At 51.1% G+C, this 12,673-nt stretch overlaps 1 protein-coding gene across 1 annotated transcript in view; it reads right to left on the reverse strand.

The window, feature by feature from the left end:
- The window catches only part of RANBP3 (RAN binding protein 3), a gene marked incomplete at its 5' end in the record, with an annotated part of 62,312 nt that extends 51,926 nt beyond the window's left edge, over positions 1 to 10,386 (reverse strand). Inside the window, 1 exon segment of the mRNA NM_001133401.1 lies at positions 10,344 to 10,386. Coding sequence (NP_001126873.1) covers positions 10,344 to 10,365 — 22 coding nt within the window.
- Between the last annotated feature and the right edge of the window lie 2,287 nt (positions 10,387 to 12,673).

A 12,673-nucleotide genomic window follows, 5' to 3' on the forward strand; every position in this document is an offset into this window, starting at 1 on the left:
AGTCAGCAACTCTGCCTACAGCTGTATGGATGGCTGGGCACAGTGGCTCATGCCTGTAATCCCAGCATGTTGGGAGGCCGAGGCATGTGGATCACTTGAGGAAAGGAGTTTGAGACCAGCCTGGGCAACATGGTGAAATCGTGTCTCTACCCAAAATACAAAAATTAGCTGGGCCTGGTGGGATATGTAATCCCAGCTACTCGGGAGGCTGAGACCCAAGCATCACTTGAACCCGGGAGGTGGAGGTTGCAGTGAGCTGAGATAGCACCACTGCACTCCAGCCTGGGCAACAGAGTGAGACTCTGTCCCCCAAAAAAAAAAGAAAAGAAAAGAAAGAAAAGAAAGAAAAAAGAAAAAACTGTATGGAGAGATGGAGGATCCAGCTTTAATGGCACTTTTCTGTTCCGCCACTAGGTGGTGTGACACCAACACAGCTGAGGCAACATGCAAGTGGCTGAAGACTCGGGAAAGTTCCAGTAGAGACAACAGAAATCCCCTCCTCTCTACACGGAAGCTTACGAGAAGGAAATCCAAGAACTACAGAATTTATGCTGAGGCAGCAGAGCAAAACTGATGATACTGGAGAGCACGCGCTCTGGTCTTTGTGCGTGTTCAAACGTGCCCTGGCCACTTACGTGTGGTTGGGATCCCAGATAAGACAATGTACCTCTGGCACAATGTCTTCATTTGCATATCAGGGCTGTTATTTCACCCCAGGCAGCTTCGGCAAGGATGAAATGAAATGCTGCACATGCCGTGTTTGGGGAAGTGGTTGGCACACAGGATGATTCCACACTGGCACTGGTAGCATTATTATGCTCGGATGATTGCAAACACATTGATGCCACCTTACAGCATGGGCCTTGGATTCAAGGACAGCTGCCAATGCCCGGCAATGACAAATGCGTCAGAGTCTGACCCCTTTTAGGGGGTGGAATGGTTGGATCCAAGAGCTGCCTGGACGCCTGGGACACTCAAGGCAAACACTCAGGTGCTCGGAATGCCTGAGCCCTTCTGAGGTCACAGGAAACAGGTGGGATCTGAAGACAGGCCGAGCTGAGTGGCCTAGCCTTGCTCTCACCAGCAGGATCTACCAAGCACAGACTTGTGCTAGGCGCCGAGCTTGCCACTGGAGACAGGAAAGAAATGGCAGACAAGGCCGCAAGCTCTCTACTGGGAAAGAGAAAACAAACAAGTACCTGCTGTGTGCAGAGATAACTGGGTAGTTCTGGAGCTGGGTGCTGTAGAGAAGATACCACAGGATGGTGGGAGAGAGTGAGTGAATGGGGAAGGCCTCACTGAAGCTCACACATGAAGGGTGAGCAGGGATGAGCCAGGTGAAGGCAGGGGATCCCAGGCAGAGGGGACCCCAAGTCAAAGATTCTAAGGAAAGGAAGAGCCTGGAGGCCCATGTTTGGAGGGGAGGAGGACGGGAAGGGCTCGGTGGAGCCCACAGGACATTCAGCCTTGCAGGCCATGCTGAGGAATCTGGATTTATCCAGTGTAAAGGTTGGGGCCCAGGCTCTGGACTCTTAGGACCCAGTGGCCATCACCATCAATGCTGCAAAACATCCTCTCTCCTCTGAGCAGAGGGTAACCGCCTGTTTTCTCACTCTCTCCCCCGGAGAAAGGCAAGTTCTCAAGGACCGTTTTCTACTCACACTCTGCTCTCACAGATGCAACGCAGGAATTAATTCTGGGTAAACAAGTTCCCAAAATTCTCTGTGGCAAACCTGGGGGAGTTTAATTTAGCAAAGGCATTTTAAACTTACTGCAAAAGGCAAGGCCTGCCTTCTAAACATGTGTATGGAGTAACTACTACTGTCTCTAGATTTTCCTCCCTTTCTTTGAACACCATAAACAGCAACAGCGAAATGCAGTGCCCTACGCGGGTCAGTTTTCAGGGGAGAATGAGTGCCCATTACCTCGAGTTTATTGACTCACCGGGAAGGGCAAACATGAACCCCTAGACTCCATGGCTGGAGACAGGTGCACTGGCCCTAGCCAGCCCTACCTGCTTCCATGGCCTCGGGCTTCAGCCCCTGTGAAATGGTGCAGCCAGGACTCAGGCATCCCTGAAGGTTCTTCCCAGCCCTTACATAATGTCAGGTCCTCACCCTGGACCAGAGGCAATGTTAAAGGTGAAGGAAAAGACTGTTCTTCCTGAAGAGGGATATGATGTCCATTGAGACCTACTCAGCTGCCAAAAGGCCAGAATGGAAAAATAAGGTTGGGAGGAGGGGCCTTAAACTCTAGCTGGCAATTAATTTATTCCTGGGTAGCTTTCTTTGATCCTATGACCAGTGATTCTCACCCAGGAGTAACTTCATCTCCCTGGGGACACTGGTCAAAATCTGGAGACATTGTGGCTGTCATGTTTGTGGGGGGGTGGAGGAAACTGTTACAGGCATCTAGTGGATGGAGACCAGGGATGCTGACCAACATCCTAGGAGGCTCAGAACAGTGCCCTACCACCAAGTGACCCAAGTCCAAATGTCAACTGAGCTGAGGGCAAGAAACCTTCCATTAGTCTTGGGCAAAAAAATTGAGCTGGATCTCTAACTCACATTATACACCAAAATAAATCCCCAATAGATTAGATGGCACAAACCAGGGTGACCCCCCACCCCGGCTTCTGGGATTCATCGCCTCTCTTCCTCCCCACTCAGACTGTGGCTTTAAATGTGTACAGGCTCCTAGGACCTCAGTAGGTTAGATAACTATGCAGCACAAAGTCTCTTGGGTGCCAATGAAATCCCATAACCCAACGGTTCTCAAATGGGGGCAATTCTGCCACTAAGGGGACACTGGACAGTGTCTGGAGACCTTTTATCTTCTCATGACTGGGAGTGGATGGGTGGGATGACTGGGTGCTATGGCATCACATGAGTAGAGGCTAGAGGGACTGCCCAACATCCTCCAATGCACAAGATGGCCACCACCAGCCCCAATGTCAAGAATACTGAGGTGGAAAACCCTGGTATAACTCACAGGGTGCTTTCTCTCTACTCAGGCATCCAATTAGGAGAATCACAGCTAGGAGTAACTGACATGTACCTCCACATTCCAGTAGGTCAATTACCAGAAGTATATTCCCTCTCACACCACAATCCTCAGACTTGCATATCATCGTTCCCATTTTACAGATGCAAGAGCTAAGGTCAGACAACTTGCCCATAGTTCTAGGGCAGAAGGCAAGATACAAACCAAGGACAGCCAATCCAGGTGCTTCCGACCACACCACAAGTTGCCAACGGGAACCTGCTGGTCAGCCCTGGTTTAGAATTCTCCCGATGTTGGCGAGGCAGCGAAGAAACCCACACTGTACACTGAGGCTCTGCTAGCACAGGCCAGTGGTTCTCAAATTTCCTGCTCTTGGGATCCCTTTCCACACTTGTCAATGACTGAACATCCCCAAGGGCTTTTGGAATGTGGGATGTAGCTACTAGTGACACCATATTAGAAATCAAACCTAAGACAATTTCAAAATACTTAAGACTATAATAAACTCCAGAAAGGTTTAGTTAAATAACATATTTTTATGAAAAATAAGTATTTAAAAAAATCAGTGAGAAGAGTAGCATTATTTTACATTTTGACAAATCTCTTTAACGTCTGGCTTAATAGAAGATAGCTGAATTATCTCTCTCTCTTTTTTTTATTAAAGAGAGGGGACCTTGCTATGTTGCCCAGGCTGGCTTTGAACTCCTGGGCTCAACAGATCTTCCCGCCTCAGTCTCCCGGGTAGCTGGGACTGCAGGTGTGTGCCACTGTGCCTGGCCTGAATTCTCTTATCTGCTTCAATAGTTCATCTGTTGGTATATGACACATCCAATAACCTCTGGAAAAAAAACTCTACTGTCCATTTTCAAGTGAATGAGAGTGAAAAAAAAGGGCAGATAATGTCTTTGTGTTGTTATGAAATAGTTTTGAACTTGCAGTCCCCTTGAAAAGGTCTTGGGGACTGCAGGGCCCCGGACCATCTTTGAGAACCACTGCCATATGCTATCTGAGTTCTAGCATTCCAAGGACACTAAATCCTAAATTACAGACCATGAGGTGCTTTATGCTAAGGTTCTAGCTAAAGAGCACTCTAAGTGTAGAGAATGCAGAGTCTAGGAGTCTGTATAATAGGACTGAAACCCAAATACCAACCAAGGTCACAGGCACTGGAAGAAAAAGTGGGCTAGGCCCCAAGTAACATGGCGGAGACCACAGTATCCGATCTAATCTATCCACAGGCGCAGCTGTTCCTTAGCACTGATAAATCACTGCTGTGCAAGAATGCAGGCCAAGGGTGGTTGCTGTTTTCTGAGAGAAATCAGAAATACAATTTTTTTCCCCTCTGAAATCTCAGAATTTTAAGTGTTGGCTCCTAATTACAAACAAAAACCTAAACGGGCCAAATTAAATATGTCTGCTTGCCGTTCAAGCAAGTTTGCAACTTCTGCCTGTGGTTTTCAACTCTGGCTTCATGTTGTTAAACATCGGTGGAGCTCTTTAAAACCACAGACATCCTAGAATTCCTGGAACCATCTCCAATGGTGCAGCCCAGGCAGCAGTTTTGATTTTCCCTGACAACCTCCTTAAACAAGTGTGAAGCCCATCTAGAGCTGAGATCCATAGCTAGTGCTGAGTGGCAGCTCTAAGTGCCAAGACTACTGAGGAGGAAGCAAACTGTGGACATGTGGAAGGTGGCAGTGAGGAGCTTTACCCTGAAGTTCCAGGCCACGTTATTCTCTACTGCATAGGGCAGAGTCAAACAGAACACCACCCCACCAGGACGCCTTAAAACAAAGAAAACATCACCACCAGACCCTGAATAGATAATGATGCAAGCCCAACTGCCTCACGATTGCTTCAAAGTACCATGGAGAGCTACCAAATGCCCAGCCAAGCCAATACCAGCCATCTCTGCAGTTTTGTGGTCCTCTGGTAAGTTTTGAGGAATGGCGCTCTCTTCTCAGATTCCCCAAATGCATCTCAACTTTCCCCAAATGGCCTTTGTCTCCCACTACACCCAAGTCTATTCACTGTCTGAACTCACGTAGGAGGGCAGAATTCAACCCCCCTTCTCCACTCCAAGCTCCTCCAAATGCCACTCGAAGCTCACCCCATTCCTGCTGCTTCGGCTCACTCTGACCACCTCAGAGGAGGAGCACACACCAGACCCAGGTTGACCCTAACACCTAATGAATGCACGAGGGTGCTGGGAAAATCCCATTTTCTGGTAAACGGAGAGGCAGGCTGAAGACTTGTTTGAAACATTTTGCAGAAGCCCAGTGAGGGCTTTTCTGTCTATACGCAGGATCCTGGGCAAAATGGAAAGTCTCTTCAAAGAGTATAAAGATTTTGCAGCCTGGACACCCCTTGGGTACCATCAGGCCCCTCTGCTACAGATACAGGAGGCACAGTGGAGGTGAAAGCACACATTCTGCTCTCAGCAAAAATCCCAGAATTAGTTTTTATCATAAATTCACAAGAAATTTTCCAAAAGTTGTTTAGGATAGGTTCCAACTATTTCAGTTCTAGCTAACCAATAAAAATTCAGTTGCATCTCATCCTCTCAGGGGCTAGGTTTTAAGTCAACAAGGTGCAAACTGAGAGAAGCCAAACCACCCTCGAAAATCTCTTGACTCATAGCTGGTCAGGCTTTTAAATCAGTAGCTCTCAACTGAAAGCAACTCTGCCCCTGGGGACACTGGCGATGGAGACATTTCCGCTGTCATGACTGGTGGGGATGAGGAGGTGGATGTGCTGCTAGCATTTAGTGGGGTAGAGGCCAGGGATCCTGATTAAGATCCTACAGTGCACAGGGCAACCGCCCACAACAGAGAATTACCTGGCCCCAGATGTCTGTAGTGCTCAGGCTGGGATCCCTGAGATCACTAAGTGACAGGCAGGACAGAACTTAGGAGGACCCAGAGCCCAGGCCCTGGTGGTCTTCTGCCAGGGGCTCAGCCCAGGGCCAACTCTGAGTGGGGCAGGTTCACCCACACAAGGGGTGACTTTGCTGAACCCTTAAGCTGAATGTGTCCAGAGCAGAGTGCACTGTAGTAAAAACAGCGACCTGAGTGTTTATTACTATGAGCAGAGATTGGTGCTAAATAATATATGTGCATTCATTTCTTCAATGCTCACAGCAACCACGAGGTGGGTATGGTTATCATTATTCCCATTTTATTGGTGTGGAAACAGGGGCTCAAAGAGGTTAAGAAATTTGCCCCAAATGACTCAGAGTGGACAGCAGAGTTAAAACACAAACCCAGTTCTCTATGAGGACCGAAGCCTGTGTCCCCACCATCAATACCAGTGAGTCTCTCACCTGGGGGCGATTCTGCAACCTCCCCACCCCCACTCCCCAGGGACTATGTCAGGAGACTTTTTCTGTTGTCATGATGACCCCGGGAGTGAGGGGAGGTGTGTGCTACTGGCATCTAGTGAGTAGGTTCAAGGATGCTACTGTGCTGCTAAACATCCTGCAACGCACAGGACAGCCCCCCTCCTGCCAAAGAGAACGATCAAAATGTCAACTGCACCACACAAAAGTGAGAGCCCTGCTTCACACCGTCTCCCGGGTTTCCACCACGCATGTCCACAGGCCAACAGGGCCTTTCATGTCAGGATCTAGAATCCAAGATTCCCTGGAGTTCAAATATGCTTTGCTCACCCTCTTCCCAGTCTTCTTTACCTTTGCCAGGGACAAAACTCTGCCTTCAAATCCTGATGTCAGCCTACAATGTAGAATAACCCTAAAGACAGGATGAGTAATGAGTCTGGGAGGTATCAATGGGGAAATGCCAAGCAGGGGAGACTTATCCCTGGATGCAAGGGTGAAACATGCACACACACTCTGAGAGGAAAAGCACTCAAGTGGACTTTAAAAGTCCCAGACCACAGGAAGGGCTGTGAGAGTTGCTGTCACCATCCATGAGGCGTTCACCATGGTGACGAGGGCCAACAAGATGCTTTACACAACAGAAAACATTTCCTCATATACAAGCAGAGGACACCTACCCTGTGCTACTCAAACCAGCGGGTCTCCACCCTGCTGCACATGAGAATCACCTGTGCTGCCACCTGTGCAGAGGCCCAGGACCCACCCAACACCACAGAGAATTGGAATCTGCAGGGCGTGGGGACTCAGCATCTGTGGTTTCAGGAAAGTTCCCCAGGTGATACTGATGCCCAGCCGGGTGGACAGCCGCTGCTCAGCCTGACACAGAGGTGGGACTGGCCCAGAGAAGAGAGATGGCAAATGGATGGAGGAGGGACTGGGTGTGAGAGTGGAGCAACTTTTGATCTCAGTCTGGAAAGGCAGAAGCCAAGAGGGCATTTGACTAGAGCTTAAACAGCAAGAACAAACACATGACCATGGGGCAGCCCCTAAAGCTTCAAAAGGCACAGGCAAGGAGGCCCCACTTTACACAGTGAATAAGAAATTAAACATCCTGGCAGGCTGTACAAGCCAAAACCAGAAATGGAGTGTTCAAGAAACACACAATGACTGATTAAAGGACGGCAGGGATATCTGAGGCACAAAGTCCACCAAGGTTTGATTTCCTGAGGACAGTTATCCCAGAACTAGTGTCAGGTACAACGTGCTAGGTGAGTGTGGCACTTACTAGGGAAAAAAAGTGAAGTTCAAAACATTCCATTTCTCTCTTTGGCCCTTACCAGTTCAACTATCCCATTTACAACCAATAGCTCATGTGGACAGCATATGCTAGAAACAGTATCCTCTGGAAAAGGGCAAGCCATAATTTCCCCTTTGTGCTCAAATGTATTCCTCAAAACAGGGTCCTCACTGGTGAATTCATTCATTCAACCAATATTTCCCGTGTACCTACTCTGTGCCAGGCACCGTTCTAGATGCAAGGGGGCAATCAGTGACCACGACATAAAAATCCCTGACCTCATGGAGCTTACATGAGGCAAATATGCACGTAATATCTAGCATGCCGGATTGTAAGAGCTATACAGGAAAATCAAGCTGGGTGAACGGAACAGAGAACATGGATTTAATTTGAAATAGGTGGCCAGAGAAGCTCTCATTAATAAAGTAACATATATGAGTAAAAACGAGAAGAAGTGAGCCATGGGGGTATCTGGGGGAAAACTGTTTCAGTTAGAGGAATCAGCAGGAGAAAAGGCTAAAAGCGGGGAGTGGATGCAACGTTCAAGGAAAACTGAAAAAGCCATAGTTAGCACAGAGCAAGTCAGCAGAGAGTGGCGAGAGAGAAGGACAGGGAGGTATTGGGGCCCACTATGGGCTGAGAAGTTTTCAGATGGGTAGTGGGGAGGGAACGGGGGCTAAGCATGGACAGTGTTGGTGGGGAGAAGTGGTGGTCCCCCTTTGGAAATAATTTTAAGGTAGAAATGATAGAATTTGCTGTGCAGTATGAGAAAGAGGGAAACCAGGGGTGACTTCAAGGTTTGGGGCAGAGGAATTTAAAGAATGGACCTGCCTAACTACAATGGGTGAAAGACCATGGGATGGGCAGGTGCGGTGGGGGAGATAAGGATTTTGTTTTGGAAACGCTCTAGACTTGCCTATGACACATCCAAATGGAGATGTCGAAATGTGATGCTGGACATGAGTCCTGAGTTCAAGAAACTATGTGGGCTCAGGATGTAAATACATAAAATATGTCATACTGATTCCCACTTACCCAGTCCCTCTGTAACTAGATCTCATGAGTTGGAATGCTGCAACCCTCCATGGGCTCCTTTATCTTAAAAAAAGAGATGTAGCAGCCTGGTGCGGTGGCTCACGCCTGTAATCCCAGCACTTTGGGAGGCCGAGGCGGGCAGATCACGAGGTCAGGAGATGGAGACCATCCTGGCCAACATGATGAAACCCCGTCTGTACTAAAAATACAAAAATTAGCTGGGTGTGGTGGCGCACGCCTGTAATCCCAGCTACGTGGGAGGCTGAGGCAGGAGAATCACCTGAACCCGGGAGGCGGAGATTGCAGCGAGCCGAGACGGCGCCACTGCACTCCAGCCTGGTAACAGAGCTAGACTCCGTCCCCAAAAATAAAATAAAATGGCCAAGAATCAGGGAGAGAACCTGTGCTGCTTCCTGTACAGATGCCCAGCGCCCGCCCAACACCACACATAATCAGAATCTGCAGGGACTGAGCACCCGTGGTCTGGCATCTGAAGCCAGGCCATCTTGGTTCACATCCCTGCTCCTTCCCAGCTGTGTGACATGCCTTGGATAAGCGACTTAACCACGTTGACTCAGTCTCCTCATCAAGTGAATGGGGCTAACAGTATACCTCCTACCAGGGAAAACAGTATGTCAAGACTTTGCACCATACCTGGTACTACCCTAAATGCTCCACAAGACCGAGCACTTCCTATCATCATTCATTCATTAGTGCAATTCGGTAGGGAAAACCCTTCAGTCACAGGGGAGCACCGAATGGGGGAATCAGAGCCAGACAGGTAGAGAGCTTGCCTGCATTTGTGCAACTAGAAAAGGGGGGGAGCTAAAAATAGGCCTCAGAAGTCTTGAAGCTACAGCGATGGCAACACGACTGTGCATGGAAGCAGACATCAGCCTTATAGTGCCTTCTCGGGGGATCTGGAAGTGTAACCTTGTCAAAAACACTCAGGTGGGCTGTCAGCGCTCCACAGAGGAGGGACTCGCACGGTCTCTTGCCTGGAAGTGCAGCAAAAAGGGCCAAAGAGCAGCCAGGGCTTTCGGCGGCCCAGATCCTGCGGCGGGGCCTAAATGAGGGGGAGACGAGGCGCCCCGAAAGATCTGGGGGGAACTGGCGGGAAGTGGGGGCCGAAGTTCGGGGCGGGGACGGGGTGAAAACGGCCTGGGCTTCCTCCGTCCGCGGTATGCTGCTGGCCCGCGGAGGACGAGGGCCTCACGGGCTTAGGAGATAGGCAGCCAGGCCGGGGAAGGGGAGATGCCGGGTGGCGGAGGACGAGGGGGCGGGGAGGGAGCGTGGCGCGCTCCGGGCCACAACCAGGCCCTAAGGTCTATTTACATCCGTGGCCGAAGCACTGGGGCCGCGCCTCCCGCCCCCTTCAGCCCCGAGCTTGGCTGCGGCGCAGAGGGGCCTTAGGGCTGCGATCCCGACGGCCACCCGGCTCCTCTAGCCAGACGGCTGCAGGGGCCGGGGTTGCCGGGAGTGATGGGCCGGGCCCGTGAGCCCGGCCTGAGGGGACGCAATAGGGGGCGGCTGCAGGGCCCGCCAGGGCGCTAGCCTGGAGCGGACGAAACCCTTGCACTCTGCGGTGCTCTCCGCAAAGGCTTGTGGCCCCTAGTCCTCCCGCCGCCCGTTCCCCGGCCGCCAGCCGGTCCCCGACGGCGCCTCCCCTACCTTCGTTCGCCAGGTCCGCCATTTTACTTCCTTAAGCCCTCCCACAAGGCCCCGCGCCGGCCCAAGCTCGCCTGCTTTCTGCCAGAAACTCCCGCGCGTGCGCACTTAACAAGCCGACTCCGTGAGAGGCGGCCAGCTCGCGCCTGCGCGCTGAATGCCGCGCGGAGGCGAGCTTCGGTCGCCTGCCTTGCCGAGCAGCCTGCCCTGACGAGCCGCGCTCCTAGCACGCACCTGCGCACCAGCCATCTCCCGCCTCCTTTTCCCGCCGACTGAGAGGGCGGGGAAAGGGCCGGGAAGGGCGCATGCGCAGTGGCAGCGACTAAGGTTTAGTGAGGCGGCACGGCGCGGTCCGAGGCGGGTCTTGAATCACTCGTTTTCCCGCTCGTTTTCCGGGGTTCCCCCGCGGTGGGACAGTGAGCAGTTTAGGGCGCCGCAGCCGAGGCCTTCCTCCAGGTAAATCCCCGGGCCTGCGGGGGCTTCCCACACGCGCGGGCGGGAGACGCGTTGCCTCCTGCCTCAGTTTACCCGCCTTAGGAGCCGGTACCTTCGGCAAACGCTTTCCTGAAACCACGGCGGAAGTGGCGAGAGGGCGCGGGGTGCTTGGGATTAGGGGGGAAATCAGAGCTCATCGGCGGGGGCGGGGGCGGGGGTCGTGGTCAGGCGCTAGGAGGGGGCGCAGCCCTGGGATCCAGGTGCTGGCGTTGGGGGAGGGGGGGACCCGGCGCGAGGGACTCGACCCCTCGGAGCTACAAGAATCAACTTCACAAGCTCATGGGAGGGTGTTGGACCCCGCGCGCCTCCAGGTTCCCCATCTGTAAAATGGGACTATCAGTCTCACAAGGCTCATGGGAGGGTCCTGGACACCCTGGAGTTGTTCTCTACTCACCTGCTATGAATCTCTCAGCAAATCCTTCGGACTTGGCCTTGCCTCCAAAATACAGCCCAGATCCACCCATTGTCACCAGCCAGGCTGTCACCACCCTAGGCCACATCGTCCATATCTCATGGAAGACTTGGACAGCCGCCTCTCTGCTATCTATCCTTTGCTGCATTCTTTTGAAGCCCCAGCCTCTGTTCTGCACATGGCCGCAGGCTGAGGAGTCTTTTAAAAATATAATCAGCCAGACGCGGTAGCTCACCCCTGGAATCCCAGCACTGTGGGAGGCCAAGGTGGCAGGATCGCTTGAGCTCAGTTCAAAACCAACCTAGGCAACAGAGCAAGACCCCATCTCTACAAAAACACAAAAATTACCCGGATGTGGTGGTGCAAGCCTGTGGTCCCAGCTACTTGGGAGGCTGAGGCAGGAGGATCACTTGAGCCCAGGAGGTTGAGGCTGCAGTGAGCTGTGACAGTGCCACTGCCACCATCCTAGGGACAGAGCAAGAACCTCCCCCATATATATATATACACATATATACTTCGTTTTTATCTATATATATACACACAGATATATACATACATATGTGTTCATATATATATGTGTGTGTATGTATATATATACATAGACTGAAAATGGAAATATCAAGGCCACTCAGTGCTTCCAGAGGGCTCTCAGCTGAACTTGGAATATCCTAAACCTTGTATTCAGGTTTATGAAGTCCCCTGAACTTGGCTCCCATGCCCTGCTTTGTTCCCCCTTGCTCATTGCTGTTCAGCCGCATGGGTCTTTCCATCCTTGGAGCACAAGCTCATTCCAACCTAAGGGTCTTTGCACTCGCTCATCTCTCTGCCTGGGACCTTGTGTTTCAGGTCTTACCTAGGTTTGAGTCCCAGCTCTGCACCTTTTTGAGTATGATCTAAAGGAGAGTGAGGAGTACTACAGTCTGTGGGCCAGATATAGTCTATGAGCTAAAAATGGTTCCTCCCTCCTTCCCCTTGTTCCTTCCCTCCCTTTCCTTCCCTTCCCATTCTTTTATTTATTTTGGAGTCTCGCTCTGTTGCCCACGCTGGAGTGCAGTGGTACAATTTCGACTCACTGCAACCTCCGCCTCCCGGGTTGAAGTGATTCTCCTGCCTCAGCCTTCTGAGTAGCTGGGATTACAGCTGTGTGCCACTATACCCAGCTAGTTTTTGTGTTTTTTTGTGGAGACAGGGTTTCATCATGTTGGCCAGGCTGCTCTCGAACTCCTGACCTCAGGTGCTCTGCCCACCTTGGCTTCCCAAAGTGCTGGGATTACAGGCGTGAGCCACCGCGCCTGCTGATTTTTTTACATTTTTAGCTCGTTGGGAAAAAAAATACCAAAAGAAGAATATCTCTTGATGTGAAAATGGTGTGAAATTTACATTTCAGTGTCTGTAAATAAAGTTTTATTTGAAAACAGCCATGCTT

Source organism: Pongo abelii, chromosome 20, assembly GCF_028885655.2.
Source record: "Pongo abelii isolate AG06213 chromosome 20, NHGRI_mPonAbe1-v2.0_pri, whole genome shotgun sequence".
NCBI classification, from domain to species: Eukaryota; Metazoa; Chordata; class Mammalia; order Primates; family Hominidae; genus Pongo; species Pongo abelii.